The 13,498-nt window shown below is 42.4% G+C and overlaps 2 protein-coding genes across 4 annotated transcripts in view; both read right to left on the minus strand.

The window, feature by feature from the left end:
* DOCK9 (dedicator of cytokinesis 9) overlaps positions 1–13,498 on the minus strand; it is a 177,392-nt gene that overhangs the window by 115,971 nt on the left and 47,923 nt on the right. The gene's annotated exons all lie outside the window — the stretch shown is intronic.
* On the minus strand, positions 4,703–8,846 carry LOC138793307 (uncharacterized). Its single transcript, XM_069971831.1, has 4 exons — positions 8,829–8,846; positions 7,878–8,463; positions 7,503–7,727; positions 4,703–6,720 (listed from the first exon to the last, which is right to left on the minus strand). The coding sequence occupies exons 1-4, from the start codon at positions 8,844–8,846 to the stop codon at positions 4,835–4,837; spliced, it is 2,715 nt and encodes a 904-aa protein (XP_069827932.1). The 3' UTR covers positions 4,703–4,834.

Below are 13,498 nucleotides of genomic sequence, written 5' to 3' on the forward strand. Positions count from 1 at the left end.
AGCTGAAAATAATAGTCCCATAATTCAGAAATCTCTCCACGGCCAGGGCGGTGACAGCTGGAGAGAAGGAATCCCTGTCCCCATTATGTAGGGCTATTGATTGAATTACAGTGATTCCAAGGGCGCTCCTGGTGCATGACGCTGGCCTGGTGTCAATAGTTCACTTTGCACGTTCAGCTGGGCAGGAATGTTTCGGCATTTCTCGTGATGATCTTTATATGTAGGCGATGAGCTGATGACAACACGTTACTGAGTCATCTTCTATGTGAAACCCAATTCACAACATTTTTTCTCAGCATGGCAGGTTTATATCGGGAAAGTGAATTTACGCACTTTCTTAACACCTAGTGCCTTAGTTTCTTTGCCTTTCCTATTTAGGAAGGAACTTCAAAAAGAGATAATACTATGAGAATCTGGTAATTATTCAGCTTCATTTGGTACATTGAGAATGGTGTTTTAGAGCTAGGTAAGGCTCTGTTCACATTAGTCCACATTTATAATGGATATGCTACATCAACTTTAAAAGGATACAGACAAATCCCTATAGACCCCACTGACATTGTAAGGGCAATGGTATTTTTGACAAAAAGGATATTTCGGCAGATGGCACCATGATACACACCAATCCCTAAGGAATATTATGGCTCGGGCCTTTTCCTATACCTCTATTAGCTTACATATATAGAGGACTATTGGAGGAATGCTATATGGCCCCATACTAAAGAAATATACTATAGGCTCTGTGTTACTGTATTAGAGTGTGAACCAAGCCTGTAAGTGGTTTTAGACATCAGATGAGTGTTAGCCAAACCTGCTGATTTAGTCAGGACCATCTAATGTATATGGGGGTGTCACACCTTAATACTCATGGCAGATGTTTGGGCCAAGAAAGGGCAGGCATGCTGAATTTCAACATGCTTGATTCTTTTGTTATCAAACAAGATAAACTGCTGTCAGGGGTGTCTGACAGCTTCTTTCTTCTCTCTAACCATAAAGAGTACATCCATGGTTGGCTGAGCATGCATGATTATGGGGGTGGAGGGGGGGGGGGGATTGTGTGGAATAGTAGACTAAGTCTCGGCTTACATCTACATTGGAGATAATGTTAGCAATTTCCTCGAGAAAAAAAAAAAAAAAAAAAAAGGGGGTAACATGCATTGCTCTTTTGTCCAGTAAAATGCCAGACACCATGATGAAAACGGTTTCCAGTATGCAGAGAATCCGGTGGTGTCAACCCTGGTGGCTGGAGAAGCTGGATGCAGCAATGGTGACTGAAGAAGTTGGATGCAACCCTAGGGCTGCCTAGAAAATATGGACACAGACAGCTGCATCCACCGAGATTCAAATATCAAGCGTTCGGGTTTGCACAAACTCAAACTTACTGAGGTTTACTTATCTCTACTTGTGAGGATACCCTGACCTGTGTCTGAGCTGTTGCACATAAATGAGAAGATTTACAAATAATTAAGAAGATTTACAAATAATTATATCTACATACAGCTAGAATGAAACTTATTATTAGCAATGTTTTATTGTTATTGGATTTTCTTGACAAGGGATCACTAAGCCAAAAAAAAATCAACAACAAAAGCAGGACACAACATCTAGAATTGTGACAGACATAAGTGGCTATAGTATGTAAAGGGTGACGGACAACTTTGCAGAAGCACAAAATAACAGCTGATAAAATATTGTCTTTGGATGGTCCATTCCGAAACACCAATAAGTCTCCTTTCAGGGAAAACAAACAGCTGAGAAAACCACCAAGCTGGAGAAATACAGCGCACACGGCACACTCATCCTCCCTCAAAGACCATGTGGATTTTAGAATGCATTTAACATACACAGTATGTATCAACATGAAGCACATGATCACCAAACCTCACTGAAATATGTGCTGAGCCCTGTGTCTGCCGCTCCACACTCCCTAAATGCAGGGCCGGCTCCAGCTTTTTGTGGGCCCTTGGGCGACAGAGCCTCGGCGGGCCCCTTTGAGGAGCAAATCATGGAGAGACAGGCGAGGAAAGATTTGCAGCAGAAGAAACATGCGGCTGCTGCATATCTTTCTCCTCCTGTATCTCCTGATCTCTGCAGTAGTCAGGACTCTGGAGGAGTCAGACCCAGTCACAGGATTATATATATATATATCATGCTGGTGCTGCTAGTTCTCTAGTATACAGCTCCTTCTGTGTGTGTGTGTGTGTATATATATACATACACACACACAGAGCAGGAGCTGTATACTAGAGAACTAGCAGCACCAGCATTATATATATTTATTTATAATATGAACATGGTGAGACCTCTAGTTCTCCTATATTCAGGCCCTGCAGTGATATACAGTGTGTGTGTGTATGTATATATATATATATATATATATATATATATATATATATATATATATATATATATACACACACACACACACACACACTGTATATCACTGCAGGGCCTGAATATAGGAGAACTAGAGGTCTCACCATGTTCATATGATAGATAGGAGATAGGGAAATAGATAGATAGATAGATAGATAGATAGATAGATAGATAGATAGATAGATAGAAGATAGATAGATAGGAGATAGATAGATAGATAGATAGATAGATAGATAGATAGATAGGAGATAGATAGATAGATAGATAGATAGATAGATAGATAGGAGATAGATAGATAGATAGATAGATAGATAGATAGATAGGAGATAGATAGATAGATAGATAGATAGATAGATAGGAGATAGATAGATAGATAGATAGATAGATAGGAGATAGATAGATAGATAGGAGATAGGGAAATAGATAGATAGATAGATAGATAGGAGATAGATAGATAGATAGGAGATAGATAGATACAGATATCTAGTTGTTTTGTGTATAGAGGTCCTGCTGTAATATATATATATCCTGCTGTAATAGATATAGATATATTACAGCAGGACCTCTATACACAAAACAAGTAGAAGAACCAGCACATACAGGACACTTAGTTTGCAGAGCCTACCTGCTGCCCTCTATCAGGTCATGTGTCCGATCACATGACCCGTGACATCATCAAAGGTCCTTCAGACTCAAAGGTCCTCTTTCCTACTCGGCTGTAGGGAAGATTTGTGATGGAAGACAGGTGCTCGGGGGCCCCAGTATGTATCGGCGTGGCCCCTAACTGTCACATGCGGCCTCTAGGGGCCCAGTCCTCTTTGTTACTACACTTTTTTTTCTTTTTTACTAACAAAAAAAATGTAGTAACAAACGGGAGTGGGCCCCTAGAGGAGCTGGGGGCCCCGGCATTTGCCCTACTTAGCCGGGTGCTGACGCCGGCCCTGCCTAAATGCATCCATAATGGAAAGCACTGGTGGGCTCCAACCTAGCAGGCCTCTGAAAGTACTGCAATATTACCATATTATCAATAGACATATACCAGAATATGCTGCATATATTATAGAGAGCTTCATTCTATCACACAGGTAAGAAACAGAATTCAAGATCAGTCACCCAACAGAAACCAGCAGAGCATGACTGACCTCACTGTAGTCCACTGTGGCTTCCAACATTCTTATGAGAAGAACAGTGCATTCTTCCCGCAGATAAGACTGATCTGTACTAGAGGTTCTGAACACAGATGTGAACACAGCCTTAGGGTGGTATTACACGAAGCGATTATCGTTCGAATAATCGTTCAATCGGTCGTATTTGAACGATTATCTTTAAGTGTAATAGTAGACAACGATTAAACGACGAACGATTGGTCGCTGGTCGTTTAATAGGTTTTGAATCTATTTTTATCGTTTGTCTTTTACACATCGTTCGCACATCGTTCGTTTGAATAAGATGTCGTTAGCCGTTCCCTGTTCATTCGCAAATTGAAAGGGGAGTGTTCTTGAATTTTGTTGCTCCAATATAACCGATAATCTTTCCGTGTAGTAAAACGAACGATTATTAGGCAACCGCTATTGCGATCGTTGGAGATCGTTTATCGTTAATTGAAAAAAATCGCTTCGTGTAATACCACCCTTAGGGTGGTATTACACGAAGCGATTATCATTCGAATAATCGTTCAATCGGTCGTATTTGAACGATTATCTTTAAGTGTAATAGTAGACAACGATTAAACGACGAACGATTGGTCGCTGGTCGTTTAATAGGTTTTGAATCTATTTTTATCGTTTGTCTTTTACACATCGTTCGCACATCGTTCGTTTGAATAAGATGTCGTTAGCCGTTCCCTGTTCATTCGCAAATTGAAAGGGGATTGTTCTTGAATTTTGTTGCTCCAATATAACCGATAATCTTTCCGTGTAGTAAAACGAACGATTATTAGGCAACCGCTATTGCGATCGTTGGAGATCGTTTATCGTTAATCGTTAATTGAAAAAATTCAAAATTACTAACCTGGTAATTTCTTTTCTTTCAGCCCATGACGGCACCCCTGGAGAGGACCACCTCCTACTCCCATAGGACAGGAAACAGGATACAGGAAATCCCTGGATCATATAAAGAAGTAAACTCCCCTCCATCGCCAGTCTTTACCAAGGACCTAGGAGCGAAGCTCACAAGACACACACAAAAAGAAAAATATATACAAAAAAATCTCTTTTTTTTTTTTTTTTTTTTTGTGTTTATAAAGAAGTTTACTTTTTCTATATTTATGTAATAAAATTATCACTACTATTATTATTATCCCTTTTTCTTTCCCTTTTTTTTTTTTTTTTTTTGGGTGGGATTTAGGCGGGGTGCCGTCATGGGCTCAAAGAAAAGAAATTACCAGGTTAGTAATTTTGAATTTTCTCTTTTCGCCCTATGACGGCACCCCTGGAGAGTAGAATAGGAATATAACCGCCTAGGGAGGGACCACTGCCTGCAAAACACTACGTCCAAATGTTAAGTCTTCGGTGGAAGATAGTTGTAACCTGTAGTGTCTAAAAAATGTATGTGGAGTACTCCATGTGGCTGCCCTGCAGATCTGATCAATGGAAACCGCTGCCCTCTCAGCCCACGAAGTTGCCACAGCTCTAGTGGAATGTGCCCCGAATCCAACTGGTGGTGTCATGTTCTTGACTCTATAGCATTCTCCAACTGCCTGTTTAACCCATCTGGCTATTGTTTGTGTGGAAGCTGACTTGCCCTTGGTCTTACCCTGAAAGGATATAAGCAAGCTGTTACATAATCTCCAACTTTCTGTGACCTTTAGATAATGTAAGATAACTCTTCTAACATCCAGACTATGCAAACTTAATTCTTGATCGTTAGTTGGTGTGTTGTAAAATGATGGTAGTATCACCTCCTGAGATCTGTGGAAGTCCGTAACCACTTTTGGAAGAAAGGCTGGGTCAGGAGATAATACGACTCGGTCTTCTCTAATGGTCATGTAAGGAGTCTGTATAGAGAAGGCTCTAATTTCACTTACTCTACGGGCTGACGTTATTGCCAATAGAAAAGCCAGTTTATAAGACAGGAATTTAATACTGCAGTCTGCTAAAGGTTCAAAGGGATTAGCAGTAAGTCCGTTCAAGACAAGGTTCAGATCCCAAGGCGGAACCCTAGACCTGATCGTGGGACACAATCTGGAGGTTGCTTTTACAAATCTTTTAATCCACTGATGTTCAGCTAGTTTATAGTCATAGAGTGCACTGAGGGCGGAGATCTGTACCTTGATGGTGCTAGGCCTGAGGTGCTTGTTTAGACCCTCTTGTAAGAATTGTAAGATTAAAGGAATGTCAGGAGGAGCTAGGACATTAACAGGTTTATTTACAAATTTACAAAATGCTATCCATGTACGTAGATATATAGTAGAGGTAACTTTCTTTCTACTGGCTAGCAACGTGGTGATTACTTCGGATGAAAGGCCTCTGTCTATCAACAATTGCCTCTCAACAGCCATGCCGTCAGGTGAAGGTTTTGAACCTGAGGGTGAAATACTGGGCCCTGGGCGAGGAGATCTGCCCTGTCCGGAAGAATCCATGGGTCTGTCAGAGACATCTTCCTGAGCCAAGTAAACCACACCCTTCTTGGCCAAAAGGGCGCTATTAGAATTATGTGGGCCCTGTCCTGCCTGATCTTTCTGACTACTCTTGGGATTAGTCTGATGGGTGGGAATGCGTACAGTAGGCCTTTGTCCCAAGGTTGGGCTAGTGCATCTAGAGCCCTGGGCTTGTCTGCAGGACATAGGGAAAAGAACTCTTGGGTCTTTCTGTTCTTCCGCGATGCGAAGAGGTCTATCTCCGGTGATCCCCACATTCTGCATATCTGTAGAAATACCTCCTGGCAAAGCTCCCAATCCCCCTGGTTTAGGGAGTGTCTGCTTAGAAAATCTGCCTTCACATTGTCTACCCCCTTCAGGTGAAGTGCCGAGAGGGACAGACAATGTGACTGTACTAGCCTGAACATGAAGTGGGCAACTCTCATAAGTTGTACTGATCTTGTGCCTCCTTGGTGGTTGATGTACGCCACTGCCGATCTGTTGTCTGTTAGTATTCTCACGTTTCTGTCTTTTATTAACGGAAGAGCCTGGGACAAGGAGAAGAATATTGCTCTCAATTCTCTCACGTTTTGTGGGTCCCTGGCCTCCTCTGGGGACCACAGGCCCTGGAATACTTGTGTGTCTGTATGGGCTCCCCACCCCCTGGGACTGGCATCTGTGGTGATGGTCAAAATGTTGTCCAGAATCCAAGGAAGTCCCTTGGATAGATGCTCCCTTTCCTTCCACCAAGAGAGAGATCTGAGAGTCTGTGGAGATAGAGTGAAACAAGAATCAAGAGACTCAGAGGCACCGTCCCATTCACCAAGAATCTGTGATTGTAACACCCTAGAGTGGTACTGTGCCCAGGGAACCGCTGGAATGCAGGAAGTAAATAGACCCAACACCGACATAGCCTTCCTAAATGTAGTAATGGGATTATCAAAAAGCTCCTGTGTTCTGGAAAGAACATTTGAAATCTTGCTATCTGGTAAGAAAGATCTCTTAGCTCTCGAATCCAGACATATTCCCAGGAACTGACAACATTGAGAGGGGATCTTATTGGATTTTTCCTCGTTAATCTCCCAACCTAATTTAGACAGGATGTCTTCTACTATTTTGATCTGGCTCTGAAGAGAGATTACTGAGTCGCCGACCAGTAAAAAATCATCCAAATAAGGAATGATAATTATATCCTTTTCTCTGATATGTGCCATAACCTCTGACATCACTTTAGTGAAAACTCTAGGTGCCTGTGAAATGCCAAAAGGTAAGGCCTGGTACTGGAAATGACAAACTGAATCGTTAAGTTTGACTGCTACCCTCAGGAATCTTTGATGGTCCTGGTGGATGGGGACGTGATAGTATGCATCCCTTAAATCTAAAGTGGCCATAAAACAATCCTGTGAAAGATTCAAAATGGCTGAAGAAACTGACTCCATCCTAAACCTTTCGTAGGCTAAAACCCTGTTAAGAGGTTTAAGATTGATAATGGTTCTAAAAGAACCATTGGGTTTCCTTACCAAAAACAGAGTAGAGTAAAAACCCTTACCACACTCTGTCTCCGGAACGGGAACCAAAACCTTCTTCCTGAGTAAGGACTGTACTTCCGTAGAAAGTGCTGTCTGCTTTATGGGATCGGATGATAAATCCGTAATGACGAATCTTTCCCCTGGGGAGGACACAAAAGAAATTTTTAAACCGTGCTTTATTGTATCCAATACAAAGGAGCTATTGGAAATACCACACCATTGTGACCAAAAAAGAGAAAGGCGACCTCCCACAGGGACCTGGCGTCATTGAGCAGGTTTCTTGGTATTGTCAGAACCCTTAAAGAGGAACCCCTTGGATTTCTTGGTGGGCCTCCATTCCTTCCTATTTGTATTAGGATTAGTATTCGTGTTAGGGGCTCTATGTGTGTTTCTACCTTTTCCCCTAAAAGGACGGCTAGACTGCTGCGGGATCAGAGGGAACCCCTTCTTTCTATCCGAAGCCTTCTCGAGAATGTTATCTAAGGCTGGACCGAAAAGCAGGTTGCCTTCACAAGGGACTCCACATAATTTAGATTTAGAGGTGACGTCCCCCTTCCATTCTTTAAGCCACATGGATCTGCGGGCAGAGTTTGAGAGTGCTGCTGAACGAGCGGAGAGTCTAAGAGCATCCGCTGAAGCATCTGATATAAATGAGACAGCATTCTCTAAGGTCTCAAAGGGCTTGAGGAGCTCCTCCGCAGGAGTCCCCCTACTAATCATGTCTTTAAGTTCAGACATCCATACCCCTAGAGATCTAGAGACTGAGGTTGCTGCCACTAGAGGTTTAAACAAGGCAGTGGATGCTTCCCAGTCCTTCTTTAAATAAATCTCTGCACGTTTGTCCATAGGGTCTTTAAGAGTTGCACAGTCCTCAAAAGGTAGCGCATTAAGTTTTGTAATCTTGGCTACCGGAGGATCTATCTTTGGAGCAAAGCCCCAGGAGTTCGACTCCTCATGGTCAAAGGGGTACTTCCTTTTGAACTGAAAAATAATTGAAAAATTAGTTGTTTAGTTATATATACTCTTCTATATCTTTACCTGTTTATCCAAGAAAACAGAAAAAAACACTCACAGCAGCTGGAACAAAAAATTTTCTATCCGGATTGGACCATTCGTGCTTAATCAAGGCCTTAATGTTTTGGTGAATGGGAAAGACCAATCGTTAGGTGCTAGCCCTCCAAACATACGGTCCTGTATAGTATTAGATTCTGGAACCTCTTCTATACCCATAGTCTCCCTTACTGCTTTAATTAGTGATTCTATATAGTCAGCAGAAGGTAATGGTGTAGCCACTTCTTCCTCCAGACACTCTACGTTAGATGGGCCTGCTTCTGGTTCGTCTATACCCAGCGATAGGTTCTCATCGTCCCCCAAGGTAGATGGAGGCTGACTGTGAACAGACTGCTCCACCTCGATAGTAGGGGGTATTGGGGTAGCCAAAGGTAACTGAGACACAGGTGCTGGCGTCAGCTCTGGAGGAGAAGCTGTGGTAGTGGCCGGAGTCTGAGAGGGCATGGAGGCCTGAAACCAAAAAATAAATGTACAAACGAAAAATTTTTCTTCTTCTTTTTTTTTTTTTTTTTTTTTTTGAAAAGGCAAAGAAAAAATTCTACCTACCCTAATTTCCTTCTTTATCATGTTCTTCATGTTACGCATAAAAGAGGGTCCCTGCTCCTCTAGGACTCTATTCATACAGCTACCGCACAGCACTTTAGTGTAAGAGCTACTTAATCTTTTCCTACAAACGGGGCAATCTCTGCTCTTAGCATGACTCTTTTTAGTAGTACCCTCCTAAAAATGAGAAACATGGCAAACTTAGACAAAGGAAGAAGAAAATTCTGCTGGGGAAAATCCCCTCTTACCCACTCCATACCACAGGGGCTTGAATCCTGGCTGGAGTAGACTCTGATAATTCAGCGCTTTCAGCCTCCATAATGGACAATTGAGGTCTTGGAGGTGTAAAAGACTCTCTGCAGCCGTTGTCAGGAACAGTAGAGAAGACACCAGGCAGCAGAAACAAAATACCGCTAGAGCACACAGGAACTGAGCACTCACCTGGCGTCTTTCTCGGCAGCTCTTTTGAATTTGGCGCCGAGAGTCACATGACCGGCTGGCTCCGCCCCCTTCGCCGCGCGCTGAGACGACGTCACCCTCCCGGCGCTCCACCTGAGGCAGGCCGTAGGCCCCGGAAGTTGCCGAACACGGCCAGCAGAGCAACCCCCTCCCAGCATCATCCAGCAGCCATGCCGCAGGGCGCGCGAACGCAGCGCTACGGATCGGGGCACCGGACCACGCCGAGGAGGGCCAGGGGAGCTCCGGGGACCCATATCTGGAGGTGTCGGGGGAGGAGGCCAGACTTGGAGGCTGCTCCCCACTCGGAGCCTGACGCCGCCGGGAAGCCGGTAGGATATTACCCGGTAACCCCCAGTCATTTCTTTCCGTCCAGGGAAGGGAAGGGAAAAAGCCCTTCCAGCTCCTGCTCCCATGGGGACAGGAAACAGAAACTGGCGATGGAGGGGAGTTTACTTCTTTATATGATCCAGGGATTTCCTGTATCCTGTTTCCTGTCCTATGGGAGTAGGAGGTGGTCCTCTCCAGGGGTGCCGTCATAGGGCGAAAAGAAAAAAAATCGCTTCGTGTAATACCACCCTTACAGTATGTTCCATTTGTTTAGATAAAGAATTATTGTTCCCAAAAATGTTAAAAATGTGTATAATGATGAGTGTATATTAATTATATATATATATATATATATATATATATATATATATATATATATATATGTATATGTGTGTGTGTCTCCGCCTGCCTTAGGGTCCTATTACATGGAGCGATTTTTAACGATTAACGACTAACAATAGAAGAGATTGTTTATCGTTAACCTGAAATCGTTCAGCATATTACACAGAACGATGGTTGTTAGTTACGATTGTTACTACGATCGTTACTATGATTGTTTATTTCTTCTGATCCCAGCAAAACAATGAACAATGTGCAATTACACCGAACCATTAGTGAAAAAATGCGGAATTTAAACGAACGAATGTGGAATTACAGCGAACAATTAACAATTTTAGGTTCAGATCAACGACATACGAACGTCTTTTCGATCGTTGCCTGTGATTACACAGAACAATTATAGTTTAAATTCAAACTATATAACGTTTTTTCGCACAATAATCATCCCATGTAATAGGGCTCTTACAGTTGAATATCCCCTCAAGGTTTTAATACTTAGTGCCCATTCCCTGTCAACATACAACTACACGCTTAATAAACCAAAGTGAAATTGAACTATGGGTAACTCTTCAGCCACAGCAAGACTCTCACAGTTGTCATCTCCTGAGAACAGAGCTATTTCACATAGCCACCTGCTTTAAGACGTCTGGGTCAGGCGGTATCAGACACGCTGCCTAACATCCTAATCTGACCACTTGTATGCCCTAACAGAAGGCAGGCCCAGCATAACATTGGGGTCGAGCACTCATTCATAGAATGTCACAGCACTCCATAGTGAGCGAAAGCATTAGTTGGGGTCATTTACTCGAAAAGTACATGGTGAATGTTTGTACAGCGCAGAAGCTGTGTAAACCCTGAATAAATCATGAGTCTAAACAGAACCTTCCACCAGGGCTGGATGCATTACAAGGGAAATTAGGCACAGTGAGGAAAAGTGAAAATGTGAGTTGGTTGACAAGCTATAGTGACTGACAAGAGGACAAATCTGTTATCGTCCAGGTTATGTTCTCATACAATTCAATGAGCTTCATAAAAACTGGCTTTTAGGCTTGATAAACGAAAGTTTAATTTTTTTTGCTTTTTTAGAAAAAGAAAAAAAAAAAAACCTTTTGAGCTTTTTCTGTTTACATAAATATGTTTTAAAGTATAAAACTAAAATATGTTTTAAGTATAAAACTACCATAGTTTGGCATCTAGTTGGATAGAAAAACGGACCTTAGCACTGAACTAATGAGCACAACTGGCAGTGCTGTGTATCCATAGTTTTGATATTATGGAGTAATTTATGTTAATTTTATTTTAATTGTAGCATACAAATAGATATTGCCCTTCCAGTAAAATAAGACACCTATTAAATATAGCATTTGTTAGAAGACATGAGGAGTATTCAGGGCCGGTGCCAGGCTTTTTGCGGGCCCTTGGGCAACAGAGCCTCAGCGGGCCCCTCATCCATGCACAATCACTTGAGACACCACTAACATACACAAACACATTACTTACACATGCTTACAGACACACACACTTACTGACACAGACATTACTGACTGACTGACACACAGCACTTACAGCTCAGTCTTCTCCGTCTTCCTCTCTGTCCGACAGACCTTATTTCGACACTGAGGTGGAGGACCTACGGGTCATGTGATCAGGTCTTTCAACCTTTCTCCTGTTTCTTTAGATGTTCAGCACTTACCCTGCACTACAGTGAAGGGGCTGAACACCAGAGCCCTGGCCCCTAGTGGCGCTGTGAGCCCCAGCACTTGCCTGGGTAAACCTGTGCTGTTGCCAGCCCTGGGAGTACTATCACTATCTTCAACAAGCTGAAAACCTGTCAGTGACATTAGTAAGCCACAGTAATGCCACTAGCACCACCACAGGGCAATACCATAGAGTACTCTAAAGAATTCAGCAGGTGTCAGACAAGAAACCTGCACAGACCCTATCTGTACTTACTCATGTATTTCTAGCTTCCTAGAGTTAACAAGAGTTATGAATATTAAAAAGAACTCCATCCACAATGTGAAAGGAATCCATACAGGGAACTTGACTTGTACTGCTCCAATCCAAACTCTTTTACACAAAGCATAAATCTTTTCTCAATTGTTATGAGAAAGCTCAACCTAAACAATAGGACTATTGTACAGACACAACCCACAGGGACGTGAACTACAAGTGGCAGCTGTGTAAATCTCATGCTGAAAAAGAAAGAAATCTTCCCATTGTCAGCAAGCTCTGGACTTGACCTTGGAGCAGAAGTTACCACCTGTAAGGAAAATCAGACTAGGAGATATTATCATATCCTTATCACGGTAAACAGCTTCATATAGGTCACTAATAGCACACTGACATTGTTCACCATGCCTACAAACAGAAGACTTATCACCAGACAAAAGAAGGGATGTTTAGATGCCACATAAATGTGGCATATATACAGTACAGTCACCATTTTATACTTTGTCACTCATAATACTGTTATACCAGCAGTTTAAGCGTGTGACCAAGCTTGGTCATTACTCAAGTACTCACCCATTCCCCAGCCATTGCTAATCTAACGCTGCCCAGTCCCCACTGCTCACCTCTTCCTGGTGACATCTAAGCACTGGCTGCACAGAATACATAGCTACATAGTTGATAAGAGAAAAAAACGTACAAGGGTGCTATGTTGTTTTAAAAAAAAGAATAAAAACCCTTAAGAGGGCGATGCCAACTGCCCCATATGATTGGGGAAAATGTCTTCCTCGCTCCAAATCAGAAAAGTTTCTGGATCAACATTCTATTTCCAGAAATTTAGTATCCATAATATTATATTTTCAGGAAAGACATCCAGACCCTTCATGAACTTCCTTGTGTGACCAGGACGTGACTTTACACGTTTTATTTAATAAGAGCAGCTTGGCCATTTTCAAGGGGTTGACAGGCCAGGTGAGGGGGATGGGTGAAAAAAATTAGCTCTCTGGCTCCAGTGCTGCTGCCTGTACTACACCACTCCGGTCCCCACTGGGTGCCTGCTGAGTTAAAAAATGTGACGTATCAGGCTCGTTCAGCCATTCCAGATACGTCATCTGGTCTACATTTATATATTAAATGGAATTAGTAAATCTGCCCCAATATATTTAGTCAACATTTAAACAATAATATGTATAACAACAATTAGTGAAAGTCTAATCATTCACAGATCTTTCCGGAGAGTATATTAGGTTATATTATGCATATTCTGCAGGTTGCGATAAATTATTACACTGGACATCCTTTATACAGCTGCTAACACTATTTATGT

The sequence above is a fragment of the Dendropsophus ebraccatus genome, chromosome 5 (assembly GCF_027789765.1).
Source record: "Dendropsophus ebraccatus isolate aDenEbr1 chromosome 5, aDenEbr1.pat, whole genome shotgun sequence".
Taxonomy (NCBI): domain Eukaryota; kingdom Metazoa; phylum Chordata; class Amphibia; order Anura; family Hylidae; genus Dendropsophus; species Dendropsophus ebraccatus.

What these genes read in the sequence shown, in the direction of transcription:
- LOC138793307 (XM_069971831.1), bottom strand. An exon ending in CCGTCCTTTTAGGGGAAAAG is followed by an intron (nt 7,728 to 7,877) that starts GTAGAAACACAC and finishes TCCCTGTGGGAG; the next exon opens with GTCGCCTTTCTCTTTTTTGG. An exon ending in CGTTCCGGAGACAGAGTGTG is followed by an intron (nt 6,721 to 7,502) that starts GTAAGGGTTTTT and finishes CTATCTCCACAG; the next exon opens with ACTCTCAGATCTCTCTCTTG.